Raw genomic sequence first — 27,936 nt, 5'->3', positions numbered from 1 at the left:
GAAAACAAGATAAACAAGTCTAATCAACAGTTGAGTTCCGTTCACCTTGAAATCATTACTCCATATGGAAAGATGGGATACCAAGGTTGTTATTCCTTCATTTTCTGTTTATGATATTTTGATAATAACTCTTTGTGTAGGCAGTGAACAGACTCAGATTGTCCTCATGGTGGTCCAGAGGAACTTCCAAAACAAACATTCAATACGTGTCTAAACACCACTTGCTCTTTGATACATAGGATATACTTGATACACACAAACATACACATATAGCTGCTTCCCCACATAATCCAGTCCAGATGCATAAATGTAAACACAAATAGATAGCAGAACTGGATACTACACATAATCATTCCTCCCAAAGCCAGCTTTGGGAGATGTTTGCATTTGGTCCTCATTAAGAAAATGGGGAGGACAGATATACAAAGTCCAGGAGATTCCAAAATGGAAAATGAATGCATGCAAAATTTCTGGGGAAAGAATGACAGAGCTGTTGATGGGGTCTGGCACCTAATCCAGGCAGTAGCATTAGTGTGAAGGAAGCTACACTTGGAAATTATGGCCTGGCTTCATCTTCAAATATCTCAAGGGCTGTCACATGGAAGATGGAGCAAGCTTGTTTTCTTGCTCTGAAGGGTAAGACCATAACCAAGTTATTCTGACTAAATATCTGGAATAATTTTCTGACGGTAAGAGCTCTTTGACAGTTGAACAGACTCCTTCGGGAGGCAATAGGACTCTCCATCCTTGGAGGTCTTTAGGCAGAGATTAGATGGCCATCTGTCATGGATCCTTTATGTCAGGGAACTGCCATCAGCTCAGAGGCAAGAGGGGGAAGGGCAGATGGAGTACAGAGGGCCTCCAATAATTATGGGAAGCAGCACTTCCTCAGCGGAGGAAGGAAGCCATGCCTCTAGGGAAGAGCTGCAGGGCTCAGAGGATGCAAGGCAGTGCCAGGACACCTTGCCTGAGCAAAGCAGGGAGGAGGGAGGTCCCCCTTTACCCAAGCCTTCCTTGCACAATAGGCTTTCACGCAGAGAGGGGAGGCATCGGCTGGGGGTCAAGAGACTACTTTGCTGGGGAAAGTTTAAGGACCGCCCACTCTCAGATTCTGCTAGTGAATGAGCAAGACATGGAATAGAGGCGTTCTGCATTGTAAATGTTTTTGCACCAATAGTAAAGCCTTTGAAAAGACCAGTGAGGGATCTTGCCTGATCACTCTCGAGCAACCACACCGATAGGCATAACACTTCCGATTCCTGCATTTCAGGGAGCTGGAATGGATGACCCTCGGGGTCTCTTCCAACTCTACATTTCTGTGATTCTATTACTTTTAATGGATGGATAGTCTTTTGCTTGGGTAAGACCATAGGGTCCTTCTAGGTCTGCATTGTCTACAGTGACTTTGTCAGTTGCACCAGACCACCAACTGATGGCCCAGTTCCCCATGTTATACACTACAAGTGCTGGTGCTATTACTGTTGGTCTCCTCCCAGTGCTGCCACTCCCATCCCAGTAGCTTATGCCTCTGGGAATGTGGAACTAGATATATTTTTGTTAAAGGCCGATTAGAAAAGAGCAGAGGAGGAAAACCCTCAGTGATGATCATATTTAAGCACGATTCCGTCCCAAGTGGATAGTTAAACCAGATTTTCCTCTGCAGTGTCAAATTTCAGGGTTGGTTTTTTCCCCCCAACATTCCACTCGTTCCAGGGAGAAACTGAAAAAATAACAATCAACAACCTCACAATTTTCCTGGCAGATTTCTAGCACACGTCTATGAATAGGGAGACAGGAATCATTTTGGAAGAACGGGACACATTAACAGCTAAACCCACCAATGTTGTGCAAATCTGGAAGCGAAGCAGCTGGGACTTCCTCAAGAAAAGCTCTCCAGGTGATGTTCACTCCTAGACGGTCAGCAGCAAGGCACTGGACCAGCACGGAAGAAGCATCGCAGACAGGAACAGATACCAGGTGTTCAAAAGCATTTACCTTAAGAAGAAGAAGAAGCCAAATTTTTTGAAGCATGACTTTTCCACCTGCTGGGTGTATTATAAATGGGTAGATCATGGTGGTTTTGCCTACCTAGCAAATGATGGGAGGTGAAGGGCTTAACCAAATGAGGTTGATGGCTCTGAGTGGTCTTTTTCTCTGTGTGTCACAGTTTGAACAGAGAGAGACTGAAGCAGAGAGAGACTTAAGACAGTGGGTTTTTAGCAGAGGAAGAAGGAAGAACAGTTGGCGTGTAGTTGCTCTGTGGGAAATTGATGCAATATTATGGTTATGCTGCCTATTGGAGGAGTCTGTATCTTTCCACTATGCTCTGATTGCATATGGTAAACTAGGTAAAGGTAAAGGTAAAGGGACCCCTGAACATTAGGTCCAGTCGTGGCCGACTCTGGGGTTGCGGCGCTCATCTCGCTTTATTGGCTGAGGGAGCTGGTGTACAGCTTCCAAGTCATGTGGCCAGCATGACTAAGCCACTTCTGGCGAACCAGAGCAGCGCACAGAAATGCTGTTTACCTTCCCGCCGGAGCGGTACCTATTTATCTACTTGCACTTTGATGTGCTTTCGAACTGCTAGGTTGGCAGGAGCAGGGACCAAGCAACGGGAGCTCACCGCGTCGCAGGGATTTGAACCGCCAAGCTTCTGATCAGCAAGTCCTAGGCTCTGTGGTTTAACCCACAGCGCCACCCATGTTCCTTCTGGTAACTAGGCTATATGACAAAACACCAGAAAATTCCAGTGTTTTCTATCACTGCAGCATGTAAACAAGCTGCTCTTGCAACTTCCTACCACAGGAGAGCAAATCCCTCTTTATGTAATAATTACCGCTCATCCATCTAAGTGATGGGCAGGGTTTGTGACCCAGCATGGGCTTCCTGAGCCTGAGTGACACCCCTCCTTGCTTGCTGGCCATCGCTCCGCCCCCTCCCCATTCAGCCAATCAGCTTCTGGCTGGGGGGCGGAGCGAAGTCCAGGTAGGCAGGCTCCAGCCGCCCGTCTCTCCAGTCTGTCTTTGGAGAGCAAGAGGTTGTGAAAGGCTATCCTGCAAGTTTGCAGACTGTTCACGGCTTTGCTGGTTGGACCTGATGGGAGTTGTAGTCTAAAACATCTGGAGGGCATGGTTGAGGAAGCAGCTGGAGGGAATGAATGGGATGCTGAACCAGTTTTAGCCAAAGCAGGGTGAGATGACAATCCTACCAGCCTTCCCCATGAATTCTGAAGCGCTAAACGAGGCACATGCTAAAATAAGGCAGGCCAAGTGGAAAAACCTTCTATGTGACTTGGCAATCTTCAATATAATGACCATAACGCACTGGAATATATATCCTTCTACATTTTTTGAAGCTGCCCAAATGAGCTAGGTTTTCCAGTGCACATTTGTTTTCTTAATTATCCCAAGTTCTGGAACAGCAGATGTAAAGGAAGAGGGGGAAATGTATTTCACAATGCCCCCAAAAGTTAGTTGGTTCCACTGCCAAACTTGACAAAGGTTGGTTCTTTGTAGCGTTTAGCTGAGGACCAAATTAGACACGATGAGTCACTTCCTCACTGGATATTGGGAAAGGTGATATTAGTTTACTTGTGCACTGACCCGTTCACATCCACACCTATTTAAAGCACCATTATATCACATTAACATTCATGGTATCCCTCAAAGAGCCATGGGAATCACAGTTTGCTAAGGGGGCTGAGAGTTGTTAGGAGTCTCCTAGGACAGTTAGGATACTAGGGATCTGTGCAACATTGTTGTGCAAAATTCAATCCTGGACCGACTGCAATGGCTGCCAATCGGTTTCCAGATGCAATTCAAAGCGCTGGTTTTGACCTATAAAGCTTAAGCAGCTCAGGACTGCAATATCCTTAAGAATCGCCTCTCCCCATATGAACTGACCCGGGCACTGCAATTATTATCCAAAGTCCTTAGTTGTGTGCTTCCTCCACGAGAGGCCCAGAGGACAGCAACACAAGAATGGGCCTTTTGGTGGTGGCTCCCTGTTTGTAGAATGTTCTCCCCAGTGAGGCTGGCCTGGCATATTCAGTACATATATTTAGACACCAGGCAAAAGTATTCTTCTCTCTCCCCACCCCCACCCCCCGGCATTGGCATTTTAAACTGGGGGCAGGGAGAAGAGATTGTTTTGCTTGTTATTATGTTACTGTATGCATTTTTGTGTTTTTGCGCTGTAAGCCACCTTGTGATTCCTGGATTTTTATTTTGTGTGTGATCCTTGAATTAAGGACGGTGTATCAAGTATCAATAGGGAAGCAGGTGGCGCTGTGGGTTAAACCACAGAGCCTAGGACTTGCCGATCAGAAGGTCGGCGGTTCGAATCCCTGTGACGGGGTGAGCTCCCGTTGCTCGGTCCCTGCTCCTGCCAATCTAGCAGTTGAAAGCACGTCAAAGTGCAAGTAGATAAATAGGTACCGCTCCGGCGGGAAGGTAATCGGCGTTTCCGTGCGCTGCTCTGGTTCGCCAGAAGCGGCTTAGTCATGCTGGCCACATGACCCGGAAGCTGTACACAGGCTTCCTTGGCCAAAAAAGCAAGATGAGCGCCACAACCCTAGAGTCGGTCACGACTGGACCTAATGTTCAGGGGTCCCTTTACCTTTATAAATTAAATAAATACAACAGATTCAGAAAAAAGAAAGGGGGTGAAATATCCATACATAACACAAAAATAGCATCAAAATAGACCCTTGGATTGCCTTGGAAAGCTGCTATGAATTATTAACTTAAAAATGGAAAGTGTAATGCTGGTGGTCAACAAAAGAGGTTTAAAGACTCTCTCAAAGCCAAAACTAAAAAAAAAAGTAGTATAAACAACTGGGAAACACTAGCCTGCGAGTGCTCCAGTTGGAGAACAGTCTTTACCAAAGGTGTCATGGGCTTTGAAGACACTCAAACTCAGGACGCAAGGGAGAAACGTGCTAAGAGGAAGGCACGCTAAGCAAACCCTCACGGTGATCAACTCCCGTCTAGAAACCTATGTCCCTACTGTGGAAGGACGTGTGGATCCAGAATTGGCCTCCACAGTCACTTACGGACACATTGTTAAAATCATGTTCATGGAAGACCATCTGACTCGGCTATGAGTAATCACCAAAGAAGAAGACGGTATGAATACCTGAATATGACAAAAACCACGGGCCTTCATCTCATCCAGAATAAAGATCTGTAATGCCTCTAGCATCTTGGAAAAGTCTGGACCACAGGTCTTCTTAGGAGGCAAGACGAGTTGGAAGTGGGTTTGAGTTTGAGCGCTCTGGAACGGCTGGAGCCCTTGAAGAAGAACAAAGGAAACCAGTGTTATACAAAACAGTCAGACACGTGTTCTCTCTATTATTATTTTACACACATTTTTCAATCTCCTCATCAATGGGGGCTTTGGGGGGAGAAGCCAAGAATTCAGACTGGACTAGCAGCGGGTGACTAAGACAAAACCTACCTTCTCTCTCATTATCCATATCTAATGCTGGAACAAAGGCATTTCACGTGCAAACCTGTGCACCTTAGAAGATATTTGCACCCTAAAGCTGATTAATTTTCAGGAGGACTAATGTGTAAACTAAAGTGGAAATGTGGAGAAGTGAACTTTAGGCTGGAAAAAACGAGAAACCAGCACTGACGGATTCGTTCATCCCTAGTGCTAAGAATCCAGCTGCCCACTAGCTGAGGGTTACACCCCGTGACGTCATCCTATTACCAAAAGGACTTCCACCTGCGCTATGGAATTTCACCTCTCGCTCCTCTCTCTATGAGCATCAGCCCCAAAATGTTCCAGAGGGTCAGGAGGGGGACCCAGAACCAATTTGGGGGTTGTAGAAGAATAGCAGGGAGAGGGAATCCCATTGCACAAGCAGAAGTCCTTGCGCTAACAGATTGACTTGGCTGGATCCAACCCATAATTTCTCCAGAGGCATCTAAATTAATAATAATAATAATAATAATAATAATAATAATAATAATAATAATAATAATTTATTATTTATACCCCGCCCATCTGGCTGGGCTTCCCCAGCCACTCTGGGCGGCTTCCAAAAGAATATTAAAATACTATAATACATCAAACATTAAAAGCTTCCCGAAACAGGGCTGCCTTCAGATGTCTTCTAAAAGCCTGGTAGTTGTTGTTCTCTGTGCATTAGTCTGTGCACATTTTGGGCTAATTTGTACATGAACCTGTATCCCAAGTCCTTTTAAGTACGGTCATAGCTTGGTTATCGAACGGCTTAGCTGCCAAACAAATCATCTCCCAAATGCCGCAAACCCAGAAGTATGTGTTCCGGTTTGCAAACGTTTTTCGGAAGCCGAACTTCCAACGCCGCTTCCACTTGAGTGCAGGGAGTTCCTGCAGCCAATCAGAAGCCGCACCTTGGTTTTTGAACGGTTCCGGGAGTCGAACAGACTCCCGGAATGGATTAAGTTCTAGAACCAAGGTACCACTGCACCTAGCAAAAGCCCTGTTAGACACAGAGGGACTTGCTTCTGAGTAAAGATGCAGAGGACAGAACTATAAAAGAGATCAGCTTAGGCTGTTTTGTTCTCATACAGGTTTAAAAGGCAGATTCATTACAAACACAGCCAAAAGGTGAATGGAGATAAACTGCATGGGAGGGGAAAGTCCATTTAACCTGATATGCAAATGCAAAATGCATGTCTTCCGCTGTTATATGCAGGTCACAACTCCTCTCTATTCAAGAATGTTGACATGCCCAGATGGTTCATCACGTGCAGCCAGAAGGGTTAGTGGTGTGTGCCAAGATTCAAAAAAATCCCCCCCTCCAATATTTGCTTTTATTCTTCCAGGGGCGGGGGGGGGGGTGACTCAGAATGCCAAGTGGCTGGGAAGGCAGTAAGGATAGCAATAAACCTGGCGGACCAATTGCTTCCAGCAGCAGCAGAAAAATAAAAATAAATCTATATACAGAAGTCACCAAATTCTGGAGATTACGTGAACTGACAGTAGCTGCCAAGTTCAAACATCTGGTGCTCATCTGTTTAGCTCAGAGTAAGCACCTCCATCAATTTCGTCCAAAGCTTGGAGGCAAATCTCACTGAAGTCACTAGATCTTACTTTCAGGCAAACACATTAAGGACGGAGGTGCTGAGGTTTTTAGGAATTGGCAATTTTGGAGGCCACAAGCTAATCATTTGTCCCTCCCACAGCAATTCAGGAGTAGCTACAGAACCAAAGCGACTCTTATTAAATCCTCTGATTTTCCACAATGTTGTTCATTTGGAAGGTGGAGGTACTAAATGCAGGGGGAACAATTAAGGATATTGGGTCACATCCAAAAATCTGGCTGGAGCAACACAGCTTCCTCTTGCATCTGCTCCTGTAGACTTCTAAAACATTAGCAAAGGGAGCGCTCTTAAAAGATAGTGGACTGGATCAAGTTTTAAGTCGTACTTAGAGTAGACCCACAGAAATCAATGGGACTTGAATTCAGTGTTACTCTAAGCAATAGAGGCTAATCTGTTGTGATTGTTAATATTATGCATGTGGAAGCTGCTGGATGAATTAAAACTGACTCTTGCATTGAAATAGAAAAATCTTCAGTCCAAAAATATGGTTCGAAAGTTTTACTCCCGGAGTTTAAAACAACTTGAAAACAATGAAAATTGCATTGTTAGTTGTATAATTTCGGGTTTCTTTGCTTAGGGGGTGACATTTGGCATGCCGCCTGCCCGCGACTCCCAAGCCTACCCTGAGCCGTCGGGGGAAGGGGTACTGTTCAGCTTTGCCAGCAGCATTCCCCCCTTCTGCCTTCATTTTGACAGCTTGGGGGAGGCTTGGGAGTTGCAGGCAGGCGACACGCCGAATGTCCGCCATGGGCGGCTCGCTCCACCCCCGGCTGCAGGGTGCGTGCACCACTCCGTGAACCCGAGCAGCTATCCCGTGCCTGGGAGAGCACACTCTGTTGGGATCGCCGTTTGACCAAGCTGATAAAGCTCATCTTCCTCCAGCCGAGTCCCCCAACGTGATTGACGACCTGATCCTCTGATAAGGCTCCAGGCACAACCCCCATTCAGCAGAGAATCAAAGCAGCACACGGAAGTGATGAGATTTATGGCTACATTGCAAAGAGTTTTATTGCCAACTATGCAGACCAAAAACACATCCTCTCTCTGTGAGAGCAGAGAGCAACTGAACAACAAAGGAACAAAGGAACAGGAAACCAGTACGTCACATCCGTCTCCCGTGAGACTTCCAACAGCCTGGAATGTCTCTGGAATGTAAACAGAGTCTTGTGACTCCAAAGCACTGCTCAGTGGCAAACGGAAATTAACATCCTCCACACCCCGCCACTCTCGGGAGCGTGCCCATCCTAGGTGTCCTCTTTTATTTGTCCCCGTGTCCATTTCAGTCTGTTGTTTAGCTTTTCTAGTAAGGCTGTTTCCCGTACGACTTGGTACCAGTGGACCACGGTCACTCCTGACAGGTCTCTGCTCCAGATTCCCACAAACCCCCTCAATACAATCAAAAATGAATGGGAGCATGACATAGGCTACAAAATAAACCCTACCCAATGGACTAAAATCTAGCTTTTTCATGGCCATGCTGAATTCTCTACTAGCCACAGCCCAGCAGAACCTCCGGCCAAGTCAGCAAACTCTTAACTTCTGCACTTACTCTGGCAGATCTGGGAATGGGCTGGATCTCCTAGCCAGAGGCCAGTCTCCGTATCACAGAGCAGCAACTTTTCTCTGACACTGTGGAAGCCTGGAGAGCAAATCACTTGGCATTTCTGAGTTGTCGGAGCATCGTCGGAGACACCGCAGAAAACGCCACCGTTGGTGACATAAGGGGCATCAAAAGGCAGGTTGCACCGAGGACCTAGGAAGGACATTGTCAGCAACAGTTACACACAAGTTGTCTCAAATCAAATTACGAAGCCATGAGTGGCAAAAGCAGCTTAGCGATAATTCAGACCAAACATACTTTGAGAGAAATGCAATCAGATTTCCTAAAAGCGTTCACGCAATGTTAACTATGCACAGGACAAATCTTACGCCATCTTATTAACAGACGAAGGCCAAAAATTACACCATGGACTGTGATCTGAGCTAATGAGAAATAGCCTAGATGAACAAGAATGATATTGTTTTCATAAATGGATTAATCGCCTTCCATATGCGAATCTCAAGGTGATGTACAAGATACAATAAAAATGGCATAAAAGAGTAAAAAACCATGGAAAACAGCAATTATTTATTATTTTTTTAAAAACCACTTATGATGATAAAGTAACCATGCTTCACCCTAACTTCAGGGTGCTTTAGAATCTAAAATTGTGTACGAGAGAGAAAAAGTCCTGCTAATTTTTACAGCAGCTCCCAGTTCTTGCACATTCCTGTATCATTTAGGCCTGCAGGGATAGCGTTTTTGAAACATTTCCACACGAGAAGATAATCCCTTACAAACAAAAAAAGGTAGCAGAAGAATGAGATGGCTTATCAGGAACACGTCTCCCTGTTGTGCTAGCTTTCATCTTGCAAGGATCCGTGGGAGAGCATTCAGAAACGTGCTCTCTCCCACCTAACCTTTTGCAGGCTGCAGTGGTACAGTTTACTCAGCCACCTTATCATTTTTCCATCCCATTCTCCCTGCATCTGTAGATCAAGACTTCTTTAATTTCCTCTCCTGGCAAATGTGCACAGCGAGTGGGGTTGTGGGTGGTGGTGTGTGTACTAAGATACGTGGCGTTAAAATCCCCAACATGTACAGCAACATGGAAATGCTGGATTTTCCTAACTAGGCTAGATGCACGGAGCAAAATGACCATCGGGGGAATCTCCCTCATACGGAACTGATTAGTTTAATGGAAACCTCATTGGACGCAATGGGCATTCCACAGTTACTACTCGTCTATCTTAAGATGACTCTTGTGATAAAGAGGATGGGTTTATTGTTCTTTCCCACCCCAGCTGTTACATCTGCTGACAGCCCGTGTTCCCATCTTCAAGTCACACCCAGAATTGCAAACAGGCTTTTGCCTTGTTGCTGGCTTTCTCCTCAGAGTAAACTGGAAGAAGAAGAGTTTGGATTTGATATCCCGTTTTATCACTACCTGAAGGAGTCTCAAAGTGGCTAACATTCTCCTTTCCCTTCCTCCCCCACAACAAACACTCTGTGAGGTGAGTGGGGCTGAGAGACTTCAAAGAAGTGTGACTAGCCCAAGGTCACCCAGCAGCTGCATGTGGAGGAGAGGAGACGCGAACCCGGTTCACCAGATTACAAGTCCACCGCTCTTAACCACTACACCACACTGGCTCTCCACACTGGAAGGGGTGGGGGTGGGGAATGAGACAAAATAAGAATTTCACACAGGTCACGGAAGTGAAACCTTGGTCAAAACTGGCCACTGAATAGGATTTCAAAATTTGGATTTTTGGTGTTAGAATAACGAAGCTTCAGATTAATTGCAGGAGAACCCATAAACTCATTTCCAAAACCCAACAGATTTACAGACCCTCCAAGTGTCCCAACTTCCTAGGAACAGTCCAGGATTTACAGTTCACTCACGTTCACATGAAAGCTTTTTTCCATTGATTCGTGTTCCAGGAACCTCCTCTCCGTTCTCAAAGACACACCAGCTGCTTTCCTGGTCTTCGGTCCGTTGCACGGGTGAGAACCCCCCACTGCTGCCTTCACACTGAGGGATGTAACCTCGACCCATTTCCCGCAAGAGAGCCTTGGACTCCAGCATCTTGCAGTAACTGGGGCCTTTCGAAGAGGAAAAGAGAGATGGTGAAAAAGAGCTCTATAAGGCTAAATGCATGGCTATGGGCAAAGATGAGTTATGCATCTGGGCTCAGGGGGGGAGCACTAACAGTGACCACCCCAAAGAGCTCAATCATTGGGCAAGGATATAAGGAATTAGGTGGTCCTTGACAGACAGTGTACCTAAATATTATCATTATCATTAATTAAATTTGTATACCACCCTCTACCCACAAGTCTCAGGGCAGTTCACGAGATAAAAATGCATCTGTTAATGGAAATAACAAACAGAAATGCATTATATTAGGTAGAATTGCTGACAAAAACCATGTACACATCTGTTGGAAAATTCTATTCCACCTTAAGTTGCAGACGTGTGAGATTGTTACATGTCACATGTCTGTTTACGTTCCAGCAGTTTGCTGGGAACTTCCGTTGTGTATAGCTTTTGCTTTTGACTATCTCTGAGGAGACAAGAGATGACATGTTTCCTTTGTCATGATTTATGCTTAATAAATCCGCAGCTTGTTAGTATGTTTCCACAAGCCTCACGCCACTTCTGTTTGTGCAGTACGCTCTGCTGATATAGTGTGCTCAGGCTTTGAAGTCTGAGTCACTGATTTACGTCACACCAGAGGTCTGGGTTTCGTCACGGCTGGAAGGGCATGATCCAGAGGTCCGTTCTTAACCCGAAACCGTTCTTAACCTGAGGTGCGCTTTCGCTAATGGGGTCTCCAGCTGCCGCAGCACCGCCGCTGCACGATTTCTGTTGTCATCCTGCAGCAAAGTTCGCAACACGGAGCAACTACTTCTGGGTTAGCGGAGTTTGTAACCCAAAGTGGTTGTAACCCGAGGTGCCACTGTACAGTGATATTTTTCTAGTAAAAAAGGTGGTGGAACTCCCCATGAACGCCTCCCTCCTTCTCTTAGAATGGCAATTGGCACCCACCTGAGAGGTGCCGGAACTGAGTTCCGGAGAGTTCCAGCTGAAAAAAAAAACCCTGTATGTATATTAGGAGAAAGTAATCCTAACACACTGATGAGAAAAGTGCACTGAGATGCTGAAGAATTTTCACAAATAAACTGAAATTGACAGGTTCGTCCATCCCCAAACCAGAAGGAAAGGTAAGGAAGGCGCTTACAGTGAGCTCTGCCATTTGCGTCAACGTCGCTCTGCTGAAAGGCTTCGCCAGATGTTGGATCTACACACCAGGCCCTGGTTTCTGACTTCTGTAGCACAGCATAGGCACCAGTCTAGAAGAAAGCAGCTGCGTTATAGTTGCAGAACGAGAAGCCTTCTGTAAGGCTGCTATTTAGCTAAGGACCATTATCTGAGAAATGGTGGGTTGCATCTAACAAAGTTATCCTTTTTGCTCAAGGACTTCTGCTTACGCTATAGGATTCTGCTCTCTCGTCAACCTCAAATGGGCAGCTAGTCATGGAATTCTACTCAATATTGACCCAGAGCAGATTCCAATGTATTGTTAGCGGAGTAAAAACCTAAACACGTTGCAGGATTCCCAAAAAAATAGACCAGAGGCAATCAATATTTCATCCAGCAGAGCTTTACTGCTACTGAAGACAAATGAGCATCATGGTCACAAATCCAATACATTCAGGATTGGCACTGTCCAATAAGAAATCCAGTTGCAGCCGACTTAACTTAAACTTACAATAACTTATAATAAGTCTGAACCTTAACACTATCAATGGACAGAGCACCACGCCATAAGGAAAAGAGAAATAGAAAGTGAAACCTAGGCTCTTTCTGGCCTTACTTTTATAGTCAGCATGACCTTGACAGAAAGAGATAAGAGAACCAGTTTCCGCCAGCTGTACTCAGCTTCTCTGAAGGAATAACCCAAACATCACGAACTTTCTGCTTGTTTCTTTCACACAGAGAAGCTTCCGAAACCCTCTTGAATTAGCCAGAAGTGGAAAGATCTCTACACATCAGATCAATACTTTCTGCACTAAGAAATGCAAACTGACACAGCTTGCCAATAGCAACCACCAACAGCACAGGAAGGAAGGAAGGAAGGAAGGAAGGAAGGAAGGAAGGAAGGAAGGAAGGAAGGAAGGAAGGAGCCTCCTAAATAGTTCATTGAATTTGTGTCCTTCGTAAAAATGGGTGACTTATCCCTGACTTCACTATTTACTAAGGGGGAGGTCAATTGCGAGGGACACTGTGTTCCATCCCACAAATCACCAGAACTGGATTTATTTCATCCCTACCCAAAAACGAAATGCACGTTTTCCAAAATTCAGATTGGAAATGTGCACGGTTCCGATTGCAGTCCGATAGTTCCTATAAACCAGAGTAAAAATCCGTAAGGTTTCAGCACTACTGGACTTGCCTCTGTACAGGAGGGAGCAAACAGGTCTGCTGAAGTAACATTAAACGTCAGTCCAGTCCGTCTCCAGCCAGAGAGTAAGGCATTTGCTTGGGAGCGTTGACATGGCGTCTGACCTGCATTAAAGTAAAAGTCTTGGTCAGTCATGAAAGTTCCAGTCAGAATATCACCGTGCATAATCAGTCGCTTGTTCCCCATGCAGATGGGATGACAGCTGCAGGGACTGAAAACTAAGGATGCAATCCTGCCAAGTGTATTACCACAGCAAGTAGTTGCAAATTCAGACACACAAGGGAAAGCAGTAAGAAGTCAAGTCCATCCCTAGAGTAACTTTGATGACTTCAACAGAACCAGAGGGAAAGGGTGTGTGTGTGTGTGTGTGTGTGTGTGTGTGTGTGTGTGTGTGTGTGTGTGAAATATGCTCCCTGAATCTGCACTGACTCTCAGAACAAACTGACTCTCAGAACAAAGAAGTAGTTACAAAATGCTGTATTTTTCACTCTATAAGACGCACCAGACCACAAGACGCACCTAGTTTTTGGAGGAGGAAAACAAGAAAAAAAATATTCTGAATCTCAGAAGCCAGAACAACAAGAGGGATCACTACGCAGTGAAAGCAGCAATCCCTCTTGCTGTTGTGGCTTCTGGGATAGCTGTGCAGCCTGCATTCACTCCATAAGACGCACACACATTTCCCCTTACTTTTTAGGAGGGAAAAAGTGAGTCTTATAGAGCAAAAAATATGGTACATCTCATGTATCATGTACAGCTCATGGCCACCAATGGAATTTCTAAGGTCCATTTATGTGGGGCGTCTTATACATGGTTAGCAACAGGCCAATAAGTATTGGTGGCCACAGCCAGCAGGAGATTGTCAGTGGCGATTGGGCGTGTGAATGGTTGCTGTGGCAAAGGCTGCTGCTGATTGGCTGTGGCTGCGGCAATTGGTCGTGGTAGTTACGGCAGCCGTGAGGCGTGCGTGCAACTGGCTGCAATGACACACACCCCACCCAGGAAAAGCTCAACAACTTTGGGCAATTTTCCCCACCCCCATAAATTTTTGTTGCGGTCCAAAAAAATAGGGGTCTGCTTGTACACGAGGGTGTGTTATACACTGAAAAATATGGTACAGATTCCTGCCTTGCAGTGGGTTTGGCCTAGATGACCCTGGAGCCAGTGTGGTGTAGTGGTTAAGAGCGGTGGATTCGTAATCTGGTGAACCGGGTTCGCTTCCCCGCTCCTCCACATGCAGCTGCTGGGTGACCTTGGGCTAGTCACACTTCTTTGAAGTCTCTCAGCCCCACTCACCTCGCAGAGTGTTTGTTGTGGGGGAGGAAGGGAAAGGAGAATGTTAGCCGCTTTGAGGCTCCTTCGGGTAGTGATAAAGCAGGATATCAAATCCAAACTTCTCCTCTTCCTCTTCTTCTTCTTCTTCTTCTTCTTCTTCTTCTTCTTCTTCTTCCTTAGGATCCCTACAATTCTAAGATTCTATGACAAGGACAAAGCTTTGAAAGAGGAATACAACTTACACTGGGGCAGCTGTGTTGAGCGTGTCACCAGGGAATCCAATATATAGCGTCCTCTCTCATCCACACACCAGCAGTGGCCTAAGAAGCAACAAAACATATATCTAATATCTGCGATAGTCAGATACCCTGGCACACTCAATTGTAGTGGATGGAATTGGACAACAGGTTCGAAATAATGGAATAAATTGCACCAAACTAGCCCTCGGCATCGTCTCAATTGGTTACTATGCCCACAATCATCCTTTCCTAACTTGTGTATTTATAGTTACAGATAGGTAGCTGTGTTGGTCTCGCATAGTCAAAATAAAAAAATTCCTTCCAGTAGCACCTTAAAGACCAACTAAGTTAGTTCTTGGTATGAGCTTTCGTGTGCATGCACACTTCTTCAGATACACTGAAACAGAAGTTGCCAGATCCTTCTATATAGAGAGAAGGTGGGGAGGGGTATTACTCAGAAGGGTGGTGGGAATGGGAGATTGGCAGATAGCTGAGATGAGCCTGTTGACGACTCTTAACGACTGTAATAGGTCTTACAGGAAAAGGCAAGGGGTGAAAAGGTGAAAAGTGGCTTAGTCATGTATAATGAGATAAGAATCCAATGTCTTTGTTCAGACCAGGTCTCTCCATGGTTTTAAGTTTGGTAATGAGTTGCAATTCAGAAGCTTCTCTTTCCAGTCTATTTCTGAAATTCCTTTGTAGTAAAACAGCTACTTTAAGATCTTGTATAGAATGTCCTGGGAGATTGAAGTGTTCTCCTACTGGTTTCTCTGTTTTGTGATTCTTGTGTATTTATAGATGAACTGATATTACAAAGGCACCGCTTGTCTCCATTTCTCTCTCTACCAGCGGAAGTCAATCCTGCAAAGGACGTGCTGATTCACCAACATTTGCAAAGAAATGAAATGCTGGTTTTGCACTCTGCGCTTCCCCAAGTGCTATGAGCAAGTTCCAGGGGGCAACCTTTTACAGGTTCCATTCCCTTGTGGTGAAAAATTATCTGCAAGAAGACCTGGTCTCTAAAAGCAGGAACTGGGAATCTTTTTTCCCCAGCTTGAGGGCCACATTGCTTTGTGAGCAACTTCTGGGGGCCGCATGCTGGTGGTAAGGTAAAGGTAAGGGTAAAAAGGTAAAGGACCCCTGGACGGTTAAGTCCAGTCAAAGGCGACTATGGGCTTGCGGTGCTCATATCGCTTTCAGGCCAAGGGAGCCAGAGTTTGTCCACAGACAGCTTTCTGGGTCATGTGGGCAGCATGACTAAACTGCTTCTGGTGCAACAGGACACCATGATGAATCCCAGAGCGCGCGGAAACACCATTTACCTTCCCGCCGCAGTGGTACCTATTTATCTACTCGCACTGGTGTGTTTTCAAACTGCTAAGTTGGCAGAAGCTGGGACAGAGCAACGGGAGCTCACCTCGTCACACAGATTCAAACCACTGACCTTCCGAATGGCAAGCCCAAGGGACTCAGTGGTTTAGACCACAGCGCCACCCACATCCTTTGGTGGAGCCAGAGGGAAAAGTGGGCAGAGTAATGGTGGTAACGTTTACAAGTGTACAATAGCTGATATACCAGCCACAGAAAAGTTAGCCAGGGTAGGGGGGAAAGGGCCAAATGCAGACCTCTCCAGGCTTCTATGTCCAGGTCTTAAGACTCCCCCATTATATCACACCCCTCACCAGTCCTGTCCAACCCCCTCCTCAAACGGTTCTTCAACAGAATCTTTTGAGGGTCAGTAAACGAAGAGGGGCCACAGGCGCTAACCATGGCCTAGGACTCCTCAGCTGTCCTAAGTGCTGCCAACTGGCTTTTTTCGCCCTCTGTCTCACCTGAGCTGTCATAACACTGGACAGGTAGCCAGTTCCCCAGCCCATCGCACTGGGGGATGTAAGGCTGAAATCCCAAGCGCACGGCCTCTCCTGAGGAATTCTGGGGTGCGGTGAAACTCCTCCAATAGAAACGCAAGGCTTCAAAGAAAAACAAGGAACAAAAGCACACGATCTCAGCAGGTATATTCGGCATGGAGAGGTAGACAAGCAAGCTGCTTTCCTGCAGATTCATAAATAGCTGTGGACAACTGGACAGACTTGATTATTGTAACTCACTCTACATGGGGCTGCCCTTGAGACTGACCCAGAAACTCCAGTGGGTGCAGAATGCCGCGGCGAGACTCCTTACGGGGTCCTCGCCATAGGATCACATTCACCCGGTGCTATACCAGCTGCACTAGCTCCCGGTGGAGTACAGGGTCAGATTTAAGGAGCTGGTTTTAAAGCCCTATACGGCCTAGGACCCTCGTACCTACGGGACCGCCTCTCCTGGTATGTCCCACGGAGGACCTTACGGTCTTCAAACAAAGACATCTTGGAGATCCCGGGACACAGAGAGGTTAGGCTGGCCTCAACCAGAGTCAGGGCTTTTTTGGCCATGGCCTTGATCTGGTGGAACGCTCTGTCACAAGAGACTAGGGCCCTGCAGGACTTGACATCTTTCCGCAGGGCCTGCAAGACAGAGCTGTTCCACCAAACCTTTGGCCAAGGCACAGTCTGACCCCCTCCTTCTGTAATCCTCATAGAACTCTAGCCCAATGGTTGCCATTAATTTGATTCTGAATTGATTTTAGAATGTATTTCAATTAACTGATTGTGATTTTATGTAAACTGTGTTATTTTTACTGTTGTTAGCCGCTCTGAGCCCAGCTTCGGCTGGGGAGGGCGGGATATAAATAAATTATTATTATTATTATTATTATTATTATTATTATTATTATTATTACTATTGCATCTGTGACATGACTTCCCTGCAAGGTCAAATGACACCTTTTCTCCAAGGTGACCTGCATGGTTCTTCTCCACTTCATTTTATCTTCGCAATACCGTTGTGAGGTACATTAGCTGGAGAGGCCATGACTGTCCAAGGTGACCTGGCAAGCTTAATGGCCAAGTGGGGAATTTGAACCCAAGTCTCCCAGGTCTTAGGCTCAATGCTTTAACAGCTACCTCACACATTGTTAACAGTAATTTATTGATTGCCATCTACAACATCATCTCAAGGCGATGTACAATCAAAATGGCAAAAAAACAGGGTTTTTGTTTGTTTTTAAAAACCCAGATACATTTGAAACAAAACTAAAACAAGACAAAATGGACACTGGTAGCAAAGACTGATTTATCTAACTGAGAAAGCCTGGAAAAGTGGGAGTTTGCCATGGATATCTATTTCCTATTGTATTTTAGCCCCAGTAGCTGTTTCCCCCAGTTTCGGGAGAGGTTGATGTTCAGCAGAGCAATGGCAAGGAGCTTATGCCACCTTGGGCTCCATGGAGAAAACGGTGGGATGAAAATGCCATATATACATATATATATATATGCTTTCGTAGATTTTCACGGGTACAGGAATGCAGGTTTTGGTGTCTTCGGGTGTCTTCCCGTGTAAGAGTCGGGGTGTCTGTGCGACGTTTCAACGAGGTCTCACTCGTCATCTATACATACATACATAACAGCCCTCAACAGGGTACCACATTGGCTGTCTTCATTAACTGGCAATGGCTCTCCAGGGTTTCAGAAAGAGGTCTTTTCCAGCCCTTCCCTAAGATGCCATGGAGCGCCATCTTTTATTGCATTATTCCCCCACCCCCTGGCAAATGGGAAACCAGAACCAGCTTCTTCAAGATCCCCCAAGGGCCTGATTGGTTATCTAACTCTCCCATAAGAGTCCACCTGGCCAACAAAAGTTGAGGTCCCTCCACCAAAAATAACATCTGTTTCACCAGATCGACAGAAACCATTCTCCCCACCCACCCACCCCGATTCCAAACATACTTGATTGCGCAGCCAGCCGAATGGCGTAATCGCTTCCGGTCAGCAGCCCTTCTGAAATCGTGATGCTCGCCGATGGAGAAATATTGCTCAGGAGCTCTTCGTCTGTCAGTGTGATGCCTTTCGCTACTAAAAAACTCTGCCCAAAAGGAAAGTGGGAGCTGTTGGAGTCCTTAATGAGTTGCTCCACTTTGCTAACGAATTGCATGGCGTCTCGCTTGGTGGCTTCACACTCTCCGGGGCCTGTCGGAAGGGGAAAGTATTGTTACGGGTGTAAAAAGGCATTGGTTTCCGTTCCTCCCTGTATATGTTGCGCGCAACGCTGTCTCCCTTCCACTGCAGTTCGCTTTCCGCTGAAAATTACAATATTCACCTCGCTGTCCGCCATGGTTGAATTATGCTATTTACATGATTCATTGTGTAACTTACGTTGTCAGCATGTTATTCCACCTCATTCATTTCAGCGCAATGGAAGCACGATGCAAATCACGGGAGGCAGCGAAGGGAAGAATTGGGGGGGGGAGCTAGGAGAAGAAAGGGAAGCTCTCAGGTGAGAGTTAGGAGGGTCCACCCCTCTCTGTGTGAGATAAGGGTTAAGGTCTACCTTTGAGAGAGGACTTTGCATTTTCCTTTCTCTTTCTACTTTTGCTTTTGTTCAGACTATTTTGTTTTATATTGCACTGTATTATGAAAAGCCTTAATAAAATATTATTTTAAAAAGATGGCCACTAGTCCTAACTTTAAATCTAACTCTATGAGCTGCCCTCAGAGCTGGTCAGCAACCCTCTGTATATGAGTGCTGGGGAAGGAGAGCAGGAGAAGGCAACTGCCATCAAGTGGGCTATCTATAAACGTGGAAAGCAGGAACATATTTTCATCATGGGAACAGTTACGGAAAGAGGATTTGAAGTTTACAGCCTGCTGTTCATTGAAAGAAAATTACAGTGGTACCTCAGGTTACAGATGCTTCAGGTTACATACGCTTCAGGTTACAGACCCAGAAATAGTACCTCGGGTTAAGAACTTTGCTTCAGGATGAGAACAGAAATTGTGTTCCGGCGGCGTGGCGGCAGCGGGAGGCCCCATTAGCTAAAGTGGTGCTTCAGGTTAAGAACAGTTTCAGGTTAAGAACGGACCTCCGGAATGAATTAAGTACTTAACCCGTGGTACCACTGTATATGAAAATGATGTACTGTTGGTATTTGACACCTCATAAAATTGCAAAAATGTATAGAAAGAGTTCAAATGTGTGTTGGAAATGTAAAGGGAAAGAGGGTGCTTTTTACCATATATGGGGGCTATGTGGAGTGGTAAAATCTTTCTGGGAAATGAAATATAAAGAGTTGAAAAAAAATGTTTAAGATAACTTTTGTTTAAAAGAAAACAGAGGCATTTTCGTTAGGCATTATAGGTGCGGAACTACCAAAAGAAAAGAAAATACTGTTTATGTATGCAACAGCAGCAGCAAGAATGCTTCTTGTCCACAGATGGAAAGAAGAAGAAATACCGACCAGAGAAGAGTGGCAGACCAAGCTGGTGGAATATGCAGAAATGGTGAGACTGATGGGAAAGATCAGAAATCAGGAAGACCAAGTATTTTTAAAGACTGGAATAATTTTCTAACATATTTGAGAGACCACTGTAAACAGCTGAAATCATTGGCAGGAATACAATGACACTTGCAAAGTAATATGAATTTTGGATACTATGATTATATGATGAAGGTAAAGGGACCCCTGAACATTAGGTCCAGTTGTGGCCGACTCTGTGGTTGCGTGCTCATCTCGCTTTATTGGCCGAGGGAGCTGGCGTACAGCTTCTGGGTCATGTGGCCAGCATAACTAAGCCGCTTCTGGCGAACCTGAGCAGAGCACGGAAACGCTGTTTACCTTCCTGCCATAGCGGTACCTATTAATCTACTTGCACTTTGACATGCTTTCGAACTGCTAGGTTGGCAGGAGCTGGGGCCGAGCAACGGGAGCTCACCCCATCGCGGAATTTGAACCACCGGCATTCTGATTGGCAAGCCCTAGGCTCTGTGGTTTAACCCACAGTGCCACCCGCGTCCCATATGACAGATAGATTACAGTAAAATGTGCAAGAATAAAATTTAGAATTGGAACCCATGGAGGGGAGGGAAGAGGCCTGAAGTTTCGAAATAACCCCTTTTTAATGTTGATTATGTTACGTTTGTTGTGTACAACTTTTGTGTAAAACTAATGCAAAAATGTATATATATAGAAAAGGAAAGCGGGAGGCTGGACTAATCCACCACGGCTCTTCATATACCAGTCCAGAATTAATTGTAGAAATCCTCCTAGTTAAACTGCCGGTTAGGAGGAACGGAATAGCAATCAGAGTGAACTCATGGAACAAAGGGGAAATGTATTTGGCCTCAGATTCTCATTTATTCCTACATTTCCTTCTGTTTCCACTGTCTGGATATATATCCTTAGCGTTCTCATGGAGATGAGAGACTGCCACAAACTTTATATTAATCTGGTATGTAGCACTGCAGACACAACTGTCACATATCCTGTGTCAGAGCACACCCCAGAGGACTAGGGAAGAGATTCCTAAGAGATTCCCTTGTTCACTCCTTGGTCCTTCCTCTTTGAAAACAATGCAAGGCTATATTCCCAGCCCTTATTATATGAAGGCACGTTTGAAAACCTGCGAGCAATTTCCAGCAGTTGCAGAGTCAGGTTCATGTATTTATTCCTTTGCAATGTCCACTACTCTGAGCCCTCTCAGCAACTTAGGTCATCCAATGTCTTCCTCCGAGTCCAGGCACCCAATTCATAAAATGCAATACCGCCTTGTTGAAAAGCATTCCACTTCAGCAAAATCGCTGTTCACCGTATTACGGACCAGCAGCCTCATACTTGGTCCTGCTCAGGAATTCTAAGAAACCTAAAAAATCAGCACAGTTCTGAAAGGCTCCATGCACAACCTCAATTCAAAGTGGCACCCAACCAAATCTAAATACAGACGGAAACCTGATCCTTGATCTCAGGAGCCATCACGCTAATTTGGTTACCATATCTTAAGAGGTGTCCAAATACATAAGAAACAAGAAACTCTCCAAAATATAGAGTACAGTGGGTTCGAAAACCGAAAACTCAATAGCTAGGCCTCAGGATCTTGTGCTAAGCAGAAACCACGTGGCATGTTTAACTTCCGAGGCGTGTTCGAAAACAGAAGCTTTTACTTCCGTGTTTATGGCGTTCAAAAACCAAAACGTTAGTCAACAGAGACGTTTGAAAACCGAGGTACCACTGTAGATGTTTCGCCCAGTCCAGATTTGGTCTGGATCACAGTCTTCACCAAACTGGTGTCCTCTGGCTGTTTGGGACTACAAGTCCCATCATGGCTGTCCTGGCTGAGCCTAATGGGTGCCAGATTTACATATAAACTAAACAAGCTATAGCTTAGGGCTTCACTGTCTTGCCCCCCACCCAAAATAAAATTCACTATTAATATACTTTTCCTTAATTGTATTTCAGTTCAATAATTACTTTGATAAAATGCATATTTTGTTATGAGCAAATGGCTTTAGATACCTATTAGGTCCATAAATTACCATATTGCATATATTCAACACAAAAACAGCAACAAGTTGTTGTTGACAAAGGACAGCTGGACATATAAAGGGCCCCATTACCTTCAGTAGCTTAGAGCCTCGTCAAGCCTAAATCTGGCCCTGTTCCAAATCCTCAAGTTGGCCAAAGTTGGCATGAACATTTATAGTACAATTTAAGCACAAGGTCTAATGACTAGGGTGAGTTACTTACAGTCCGGGATCTTGTTCACATCAGCTTCCTTTCCTTGCATTTGCCCCCTTTCATCAGCGCACCAGCAATTGCGAAGGTCAAAGTGTCCTAGCGGGGTGCTGAAATCGGTGAAAGATCCTGGGTACTGAGTGAGGTGTCCCTGAAGGAGCTGCCAGAACGTGAACGGCTCCAGCAAGACATTCTGTGATGCACCTCCTGTGGTCTTGCCTTCCAGCACTTCTTGAGGAACTTCATCAAAGGAAGGAAATTTGGCAAACTCTGGAAAGACCTTCTGGTGGCCGGCACTGTAAAGGATTTTGACGAAGTCTTCAAAGCTTTGCTGAGATCTCTCTTTATAGTTGAGCAGGATGCCCACCAAGTCATCGAAAGGAAGAGCCCTGCCATTATTATTCTGGCTGATCCACCTTTGATACCACTCAAAAGTCTGTTCCGGGGGGCCATTGCATTGGACCTGCCTCCACCGACCATCGAGACCGCACTGTGGGATGTAGACGCTGGACAGCTTAGGCAGGGATGAAGGTTCCAGCAGAAGTTGCTGCACAGTTCTCAGGAAAGCCTGACCGCCTGCTAGCTGGCAGTCACTTGGACCTACAGGAGGCAAAGGCAACACGGCCTGATAAGCACACAATAAAGAGTTGAAGGTAGCATTGCAACATTCAGTTGTGTCATTGGTCAGATTATTTCCAGAGGGTAGCAACACGAGAAAGGGCCTTCTCTGTGGTGGCTCCCAGTTTGTGGAATGCTCTCCCCAGGGAGGTTTGCCAGATGCCTTTATTATATATATTTTAGGTGCCAGGCAAAAATGTTCAACCAGGCCTTCAACCAGGCCTTTACCTTTACAGCATTTTAAATGTGTTTGTGGGAAGGGGTGGGGTACTGTTTTGCTATTTTGTTTAACTTATTTTCATGTTTTTATCCTGTATTTTATTCTGTGAACCGCACTGAGATCTTATGAGGAACGATGGTATATAAATCTAACAAATAAAACAAGAAAATAAAAATTCATGAGGTAAAAAATATCATTAAAAGGTATGCCTGATTAACTGGGGAGCAGACAGGAAATAAAGATGGTGTGACAGATATTATGTTAAAAAGAGGATTGCTTCTTCTCTCACACATGGCTCCTACTCTGCTCTTCATGTGTGTCATCCTACAAAACCTGTATTTCCCCCTACAGAACAATTGGCTCTATTTTTCTGCAGATCTAAGAGACTGTCTAATATATTAATGCTCAGCTAAGATTTATTCGGGACGCGGGTGGCGCTGTGGGTCAAACCACAGAGCCTAGGACTTGCTGATCAGAAGGTCAGCAGTTTGAATTCCCGCGACGGGATGAGCTCCCGTTGTTCGGTCCCTGCTCCTGCCAACCTAGCAGTTCGAAAGCACGGCAAAGTGCAAGTAGATAAATAGGTACCGCTCCGGTGGGAAGGTAAACGACATTTCCGTATGCTGCTCTGGTTCGCCAGAAGCGGCTTAGTCATGCTGGCCACGTGAAGCTGTACGCCAGCTTCCTCGGCCAATAAAGCGAGATGAGCGCCGCAACCCCAGAGTCGGTCATAACTGGACCTAATGGTCAGGGGTCCCTTTAAGATTTATTCAGTCATTTGATAGACATGATTTTATCCAAATATGAATCTGCTTCACAGAAGAAGGGCTGGAACTCAGCCAGAGGGATTTCAGCACTGGTAAGCTCAAGACCTGACTACTGCAATTTGCTCTGTGTGGGGCATCCCTTGGGCATGGGTCCAGAAGCAGCAGCTGGAGCAAAATGCTGCAGTTAGACTGCCGCAAGAGACGGGCTTTAAAAACTAAAAACACAAGAGTCTTTTAGCAAAAGAAAAATCAGAGCATGTACACATGTGGAAATACAAGATAGGGAACTTACACTGCAAGGGCTGTTCAGCAGTTGCACCTTTTCCGGGAATAGTCCTGCCTTCAGAATCGAAGCAGACACAATTTCTTCCATGGCACTGAACCGGCAGGAATTTCCCTTCCTGGGTACATGAAGGAACAAACAGCTCAGAACCAGCCGGCTGGAGTCTTTGCAAGCGTTGGAGGTCTTCCCTCTGCTTTTCGCATAGGGTGGGGCACCTTGGGCGTGAGCCACGGACTCTGGATCCCAGGATCTCTTTGCCACGTGAGTCCACACACCAGCAAGCACCCGCATAGCACTGCACTTCTTCGTAGTTCCCTGCTTCTGTGCAAACCGGGACAAACAAATTGTTGCCTTCCTCTGCGCAGTCTTTGGATCTCAGCGCAATCCTCACGACGTCACCCAAATCTTCGGCAATGCTCTCGGGGACCGAAACCACGTGTTGCAAAAATACGAAGAACTCTGGGGCTTCAAGGAGGGAAGCTAGAGATCTGACGGAATTCTGGTTGTCCTGCAAATTGACAGTGCAGCCAAAACTGTCTACGACAGGCTGGCTCAGATTGAACCTCTCTGGTGGGATTTCCAGAGAAAGTCGTCGAGCCAGTTCACTGAATCCACCGCTCACCCCTCTCTGCCGGAAATACTGGTCCAAATTAAATTTGCCATTGGGGCCAAGGGCTCCTGTGAAGTTGAACTGGACCACGTTCTTCAAGAACTTCCCACCAAACAGGTTTTCTTGGAACCGCTTGGGGTTGCTGGTGAAGCGGAGGGCGATACGAGCAAGATCTCTTGAAGGAAACATCCCTCCGATAGCGTCGCTGATGGTGGATTCCAGGGCGAGCAGCTGAGAATCGCTTGGTTTGTCTATGATGGAAGACAGCAGGCCAGAATCCACAAACAGCTCCTTGAATGATGGAGGGCAAGATCCTGAGGACTTGGCTATCTGCTGCGGCTCTTGAGTGGAGGAGAATAAATAGTCCTGGCCAAAGCGTCCGATGGGGCCATAAAACAACCTGGAGAGAGCTCGCCGTCTCTCAGAGACACAGGTAAGTTCCTTGCCTAGACAAAGGAAAAGATGCTGCAGATGTAATACAGTGGTACCTCGGGTTACATACGCTTCAGGTTACATACACTTCAGGTTACAGACTCCGCTAACCCAGAAATAGTGCTTTAGGTTAAGAACTTTGCTTCAGGATGAGAACAGAAATCAGGCTCCAGCGGTGCAGCGGCAGCAGGAAGCTCCATTAGCTAAAGTGGTGCTTCAGGTTAAGAACAGTTTCAGGTTAAGTACGGACCTCTGAAATGTGTAAACTTGAAAAGTGTGTGTGTGTGTGTGTGTGTGTGTGAAGTACAGTCATACCTTGGTACCTGAACGCCTTGGTACTTGGATGTTTTGGCTCCTGAATGCCGCAAACCTGGAAGTGAGTGTTCGTTTGCGAACGTTCTTTGGAACCCAAACGTCCGAAAGGGCTTCTATGGCTTCCGATTGGCTGCAGGAGCTTCCTGCAGCCAATCGGAAGCCACACTTTGCTTTCTGAACGTTTTGGAAGTCGAATGGACTTCCGGAACAGATTCCATTCGACTTCCAAGATACGACTGTATCTTCTTTTATGTATCCTGTTCTTCAGAATGAAGCACAGGCCAGATAACCCAACAGAGCTGTTCTAAGGCTCTAGTTTCACATACCACAGGATGAATCCTGCCCTTTCTTTCTTGTGCCAAGAAGTTCCTGCCCATTGGCATCCACACACCAGCACTGCCCATCCAGCTGGCACTGGGTTGTCTCATAGGCTCCATTGTCATCACAAGATGGCCTGTAACTCTGTTTGAAACGAATGGCAGTGGATCTTTCAGTTTCACACTTGGAGGGACCTGCGAAGGAAACAGGAGGAAAAGATGGGAGCTAATCAGAATGATTTGCACTGACTTCTGTGTTCGACCAGCAATCAATCCCTAAAGAGACTAGAACCCAATTGCTTGTTATTTTTATTTACATAGTCATAACTCCACTTTCGCTTAAGATACCACAGGGCAGTAAACTGACTAAAAATGCAGCATTACAATAAAAACATCAAACACATCAGCAAGACCTGCTTGGCAAAGAATCTCACATTTGAATGGTCTATCTGAATAACAGAGTTTTTAGAAGTTGCCTAAAAGCAACCTCTAGTGGCAAGGAGTTCCACAGGACAGGTCTTGCCACACTAAAGTCTCAGCCAAACCTCAGGACCACCAAAAGTGACCCCATCAGAATAACACAGCAGTCGAAGTGGAGTGTAAGGAAACAGGCAGCCCTTACTTTGCAGCTTGGGTGAATTAGATGGAAAAGGTCGCTTACAGTTTATGGCATTCAAAGGTTTAGTTCACACAGGAACTATTTAGAGGACGAGTGGAGATGAGAGAGGGAAAATAGCAGGCATACTGTCCAGAGCCAAACAAAATGGTTCAGCTTTTAGAGGTGGTTAACTAAGACAGAGAGGCTTACAAACAAGCGGTGGCTAAACCACCCTTGTGTGGTTCAAACTAACACACGCATTAACTAGAAGTTCAGGAGGAGGAAATGTATTTGCTTTCCTCCAACATTCTGGGCCTTTGTGAATTTACACAAAAGCCTTGAAGTTGGTAGCCTAATGGTAACTACAGTATAACTAACTTCTGGTGATGTGCTGCCTCTTTCCTGGAGATGCATAAATAGCCACCTGCCAAAGACCATGTGTCAATACTTCATCTTCTAGTGGACAGCGAACAATATACCCTTCCTGGTGCTGCTGACTACAGCCCCCATCAGCACAGCCAATGGCCAGGGAAGACAGTAGCTGCTGTAGTCGTGTTGTAGATTAATTCTGTTGTAGGTTAATTCTGTGCCCAGGGCAGCTGTCTACCAGCTCCACCTGGTACGCAGTCTGAGACCCTACCTGCCCGCAGACTGTCTCGCCAGAGTGGTGCGTGCTCTAGTTATCTCCCGCTTGGACTATTGCAATGCGCTCTATGTGAGGCAAACTTTGAAGGTGACCCAGAAACTGCAATTAATCCAGAATGCGGCAGCTAGACTGGCGACTGGGAGCGACTGCCGAGACCACATAACACCGGTCCTGAGAGATCTGCATTGGCTCCCAGTATGTTTCCAAGCACAATTCAAAGTGTTGGTCTGACCTTTAAAGCCCTAAACGGCCTCGGTCCTGTATACCCGAAGGAGCGTCTCCACCTCCATCGTTCAGCCCGGACACTGAGATCCAGCTCCATGGACCTTCTGGCGGTTTCCCCTCATTGTGAGAAGTGAGCTTGCAGGGAACCAGACAGAAGGCCTTCTCGGTGGTGGCGCCCACCATGTGGAACGCCCTCCCTTCAGATGTGAAGGAAATAAGCAGCTATCTTATCTTTAAAAGACATCTGAAGGCAGCCCTGTTTAGGGAAGTTTTTAATATTAAATGCTGTATTGTTTTTAACAATAGACTGGGAGCCGCCCAGAGTGGCTGGGGAGGCTCACCCAGATGGGCAGGGTATAAATAATAAATTATTATTATTATTATTATTATTATTATTATTATTATTATTATTATCATCATTTAGCAGCATCTGGAGGGCTTCAGATTGACTCCCTTTGTTTAAATTTAGTGCATTCAAGTTACCACGCCTTACAGTCTTAGGTGCTACATACATCTGAATCTGCCAGTTGTAGCCAATTGAACTCCCAGAAAGCGTCTCTGCAGGATCCTGTACATGCTGGTTTCAGCAAAAGAGGGAACAGGCTCCAGCGATGCAAAAATAGTGTCATAAACATTCTCAAGTAGCATTTCTAGACCTGGAAAGGGAAATAGTATTGTAAGTACC

General features: G+C 45.8%; 1 protein-coding gene across 1 annotated transcript in view; it reads right to left on the bottom strand.

The window, feature by feature from the left end:
* Positions 1 to 27,936, bottom strand: part of TG (thyroglobulin) — a 173,349-nt gene that overhangs the window by 135,659 nt on the left and 9,754 nt on the right. The window contains exons 7-19 of the mRNA XM_082236144.1: positions 27,764 to 27,907; positions 25,792 to 25,977; positions 24,118 to 25,164; positions 22,233 to 22,820; positions 18,442 to 18,681; positions 16,450 to 16,587; positions 14,621 to 14,698; positions 13,095 to 13,207; positions 11,880 to 11,991; positions 10,540 to 10,740; positions 8,647 to 8,850; positions 5,137 to 5,291; positions 1,839 to 1,995 (exon numbers count right to left, since the gene is read on the bottom strand). Coding sequence (XP_082092270.1) covers positions 1,839 to 1,995; positions 5,137 to 5,291; positions 8,647 to 8,850; positions 10,540 to 10,740; positions 11,880 to 11,991; positions 13,095 to 13,207; positions 14,621 to 14,698; positions 16,450 to 16,587; positions 18,442 to 18,681; positions 22,233 to 22,820; positions 24,118 to 25,164; positions 25,792 to 25,977; positions 27,764 to 27,907 — 3,363 coding nt within the window. The remainder of the gene's footprint in view (positions 1 to 1,838; positions 1,996 to 5,136; positions 5,292 to 8,646; positions 8,851 to 10,539; positions 10,741 to 11,879; positions 11,992 to 13,094; positions 13,208 to 14,620; positions 14,699 to 16,449; positions 16,588 to 18,441; positions 18,682 to 22,232; positions 22,821 to 24,117; positions 25,165 to 25,791; positions 25,978 to 27,763; positions 27,908 to 27,936) is intronic.

This window comes from Podarcis vaucheri (assembly GCF_965113315.1).
Source record: "Podarcis vaucheri genome assembly, chromosome: 8".
NCBI lineage: Eukaryota > Metazoa > Chordata > Lepidosauria > Squamata > Lacertidae > Podarcis > Podarcis vaucheri.
The sequence above is the reverse complement of the archived record's forward strand: the minus strand, read 5'-3'. Positions and strand labels throughout refer to the sequence as shown.